Below are 3445 nucleotides of genomic sequence, written 5' to 3' on the forward strand. Positions count from 1 at the left end.
TTCATGTGTAAAATTAGATTTTTCATTTCGTGCAAAAACACTCTAGTTCATCATTCAAAAGTTTCTAAACTTACAACATAGTTGTAAGAATACAACATCAATTGTACTCCTTCCTTCCGTCCCTGAAAAATATGAACATTTAGTTAAACATAAGTTTTAATGCATAATTGATAAAGTAAAAGAGAGATAAATAGAAATTTTTTTAAAAATATTGTTAGTAAAGAATGGGCCCCACTCCATGTGAAGAATGAGTCTCACTCCATTAGAGAAAAAAAAGTTTCCAAAATTAGAATGTTCATATTTTTCAGGGGCGGTGGATTAGTATTTAGAATGTCGATCCACACGGAGGTAGAGCTCGATTAATAATTAATGAAATGAAACACGAGTAATAGAAGATTTTTGTTTGATAAAAAAGATTGAATTCAAAAAACAAAAACTGAAAAATCAAGATCAAATATAAAAGAAAATCATTGCTCCTAACAATCCTTAGATATGCAGCTGAATGCTTCATATGCAAAAATGAAGCGACCAGGAAATCAAAATCCAACTAATAATTATGAACTCTCGATTAGCTAAACACAACCTCGAGTTACCTTCTTCAATTCTAGGATCCTACAACTAATATTCAATTTCTAATTGTCCATTATCAAATTATTGTCTAAACAAATCGAATCTGATAATTCATCACCCACATTATCCATCTTACCCCTAAATTAAAGAGACATTAGAAAAGACAATACAATTACCAAGGAAGATGCACCTTCAAATATAATTTCATGATTCATACCTAAGATTATAACAAAAACATTGAATAAAAAGTAATTAAAAGTGATTCATCTAATCACAATCTAATTACATGTTTGGAGCAACAATGGAAGGACCTAACCTATACCTCTAACCTATCAACATAACGGAAAAAAAGGTTGTCAACATAGCGGGAAGCATAATTAAAACCATGGACTTGTTACACAGTTGTGAAAATATGTAGATCCATCTTACCTCCGAATTGTAGCAAAAACTGGTTCCACGTCTAAAAATAAAAACATAAGAATATTACTTCAATTTTGTAGTACGAGAGACCAATACTTATATAAACCAGTACTATATACATAACACTCTTGAGAAACTAAATACTCCCTCCGTCTCTCTGTATTAGAGGCGTTTTTTTTTCATCACGGAATTTAAGAAAATTGTTTTAAATGACATAAGTAAAAGGAGAGTAAATTAGAAATGAGAAAAGGTAGAAAGATGAAGAAAGAATAAAGTAAGAGAGAGTAAAGTACTTTTTCCAAAAAAGAAATGACTCACCTACAGTGTGACAATCCAAAAGGAATACGACTCAACTACAATCGGAGAGAGTAATACTCCATCCGTTCCATGTTAATAGAGACATTTTTTCAGGCATGAAGTTTAAGAATAGTGTGTGGTCAATAAAGTAAGAGACAATAAAGTAAATAGGGGGATTATTTTTTGCTAAAAATAGAAATGACACAACTATGATGGAACTTCCCAAAATAGAAAAATTACTCTTTTAACATGGAACGTGTGTATCAATTTTGTCATGTTTAATCGACCATACTGAATGAACATCGGTGGTTGGAGAGCAATATTGATACTATGGCGGATTAAGGGGGTATGAGGGGGTTCAAAGAACCTAAACATACAATACTATATATTGGAGTATGCTTTATGCATTTTAAATAGTCCCATCAATTACACAAGCAAATATGATTGTATAACATTCGTAATGCTTTTGAAATTTACAAATTAAGATGCTTTTCTACCTTATTTTACTTTTATGAACCTAACTAGGAGTGATAATGGATGTATACTTAGACATCTTTCAAAATCAACTATTTATAACAAGAAAATTAATCCAGTTATTATCATTTAAATTAAATTCATATATAATAAATAATTTTCTAAATAAATACTCTAATATGTACTCCTCTTATTAATTTTATAAATAAATACTCCAATATGTACTCCTCGTTCTGTAAAAGAGAATTTTCTATTTTTTATAACTCTCTCTAATAAGTGGACCTCATATCCACAATCAATACTCCAATTATTTTCTTTTCATCTCTCTTATTTTATTAATTATAGAGAATATATGTTAATGCACATTTATATTTTATTTAGGACTATTTGAATATGAATATATTAATGTTTCGCTTAAGACCACTCATATTTCATTAACTTTTTTAACTCATATTCTATTAATATTTCGTAAAACATTTCTTAAAACACATGAATGAAAATGTATCAATTAATGGCTGACAGATCGAGAATTAAAAGGAGAATCACAAGCTTGAGAAAGAAGAAACCTGCAGCACCTTGAGATTTAATGACAAATTCTGAATCGAATCCACTATTTATTGTTCCTCATCATTGCTCCTCTCATCCTTCTTCAGCCTCTGAAACTCCTCGCATTCGATCCCAGCATGCCACGCCGCCTTGCACGGCGCACAGAAGAGCCGCCAGCACTCAGGGCACTCCGATTGCACCACATTCTCACTCCCATCGTCAATTAGAAGAGCCGAGCACTCCTTGTACGGACAGTAAAACCTCTCCGCCCCCAAAATCAGAGCCTCGCACAGCGCGTCTCCCCACCGATCGAAGACCTCCCGCGGCAGAATCGTGCGGCAGTGCTGCGGCTCTAGGAATCCCGCGCAGCCGGAGACGGGGCACCCGATCTCCGTGATGCTCTCCTGCAGCCTCTCCGCGACGTGATTGGAGACGCATTGCGTGCAGTAGCAGTGGTCGCAGCCGTGGATTTGAAACGAGTCGCTGATTGGCTTGTCGCAGGCGCAGATTTCGCAGGCGAAGGAGAAGCGGAGTACGACGTCGTCGTCGCCGCGATTCCAATTGGACGATTCGCCTGGATTGGCGGAGGGGGAGGCGGGGGATTCGTCGACGACGTCGTCGAGGTCGATGGTGATTTTAGGGGCGTCGGACTTGAAGGACGGCGGCGTGGAGTAGATGACGGTGATTTCGTCGTCGTCGACGCCTCCGATTTGGAGAATTTCGGTAGTCATTGGAGTCCAATTGAAGTTGAAAATGAAAGAGGGACTTTTTGGATTTTACCCTTTTCGTTTTAACTTCGGAAGCAAGATTGTGACGAACGATGCATATATATTGCCCTACATTCGTTGGGCTATTCGGCCTCATAAAGTCATACTCCTTAATATTTCTATTAATAACGGTTACTCTCTTTTTCCCCAATAGAGATGAGTTCGACACATATTATAAAAAATGTAAAAGAAAGATGATTAAAAAAATGGAATGCAGCTTCAATTTTATAGATTTATAATAGAATGTGAGTGGATTGAAATAGTGGAACGTATGATCTACCAACTAGTTATATTGAATAAGGTTATCCGCAACGCGTCTTGTTGTCATCTCTATCTCGTCTCGGCGAGACGAGACGGCATCGAGACGGCGT

General features: G+C 36.0%; 1 protein-coding gene across 5 annotated transcripts; it reads right to left on the bottom strand.

Annotated features, from left to right (window-relative positions):
• On the bottom strand, window positions 1-3097 carry LOC121781934 (probable E3 ubiquitin-protein ligase RNF144A-A). 5 transcript variants are annotated; one of them, XR_006046210.1, is made up of 3 exons: window positions 2337-3097; window positions 1000-1030; window positions 1-122 (listed from the first exon to the last, which is right to left on the bottom strand). XR_006046210.1 is itself a non-coding variant. In XM_042179640.1 (2 exons), exon 1 carries the CDS (start codon window positions 3036-3038, stop codon window positions 2376-2378), a length of 663 nt encoding a protein of 220 aa, XP_042035574.1. In that variant the 5' UTR covers window positions 3039-3097; the 3' UTR covers window positions 1-122; window positions 2337-2375. The 5 variants fall into 5 exon arrangements, 3 of the variants coding, with proteins under 3 accessions (XP_042035574.1, XP_042035573.1, XP_042035575.1); XR_006046211.1 differs by having other exon boundaries at window positions 2328-3097; XM_042179640.1 differs by lacking the exon at window positions 1000-1030.
• Window positions 3098-3445: the final 348 nt, after the last annotated feature.

Source organism: Salvia splendens, chromosome 20 (assembly GCF_004379255.2).
Source record: "Salvia splendens isolate huo1 chromosome 20, SspV2, whole genome shotgun sequence".
NCBI lineage: Eukaryota > Viridiplantae > Streptophyta > Magnoliopsida > Lamiales > Lamiaceae > Salvia > Salvia splendens.

Coding starts and splice junctions, on each gene's coding strand:
- LOC121781934 (XM_042179640.1), bottom strand. CDS start 3,038: ATGACTACCGAAATTCTCCAAATCGGAGGCGTCGACGACGACGAAATC.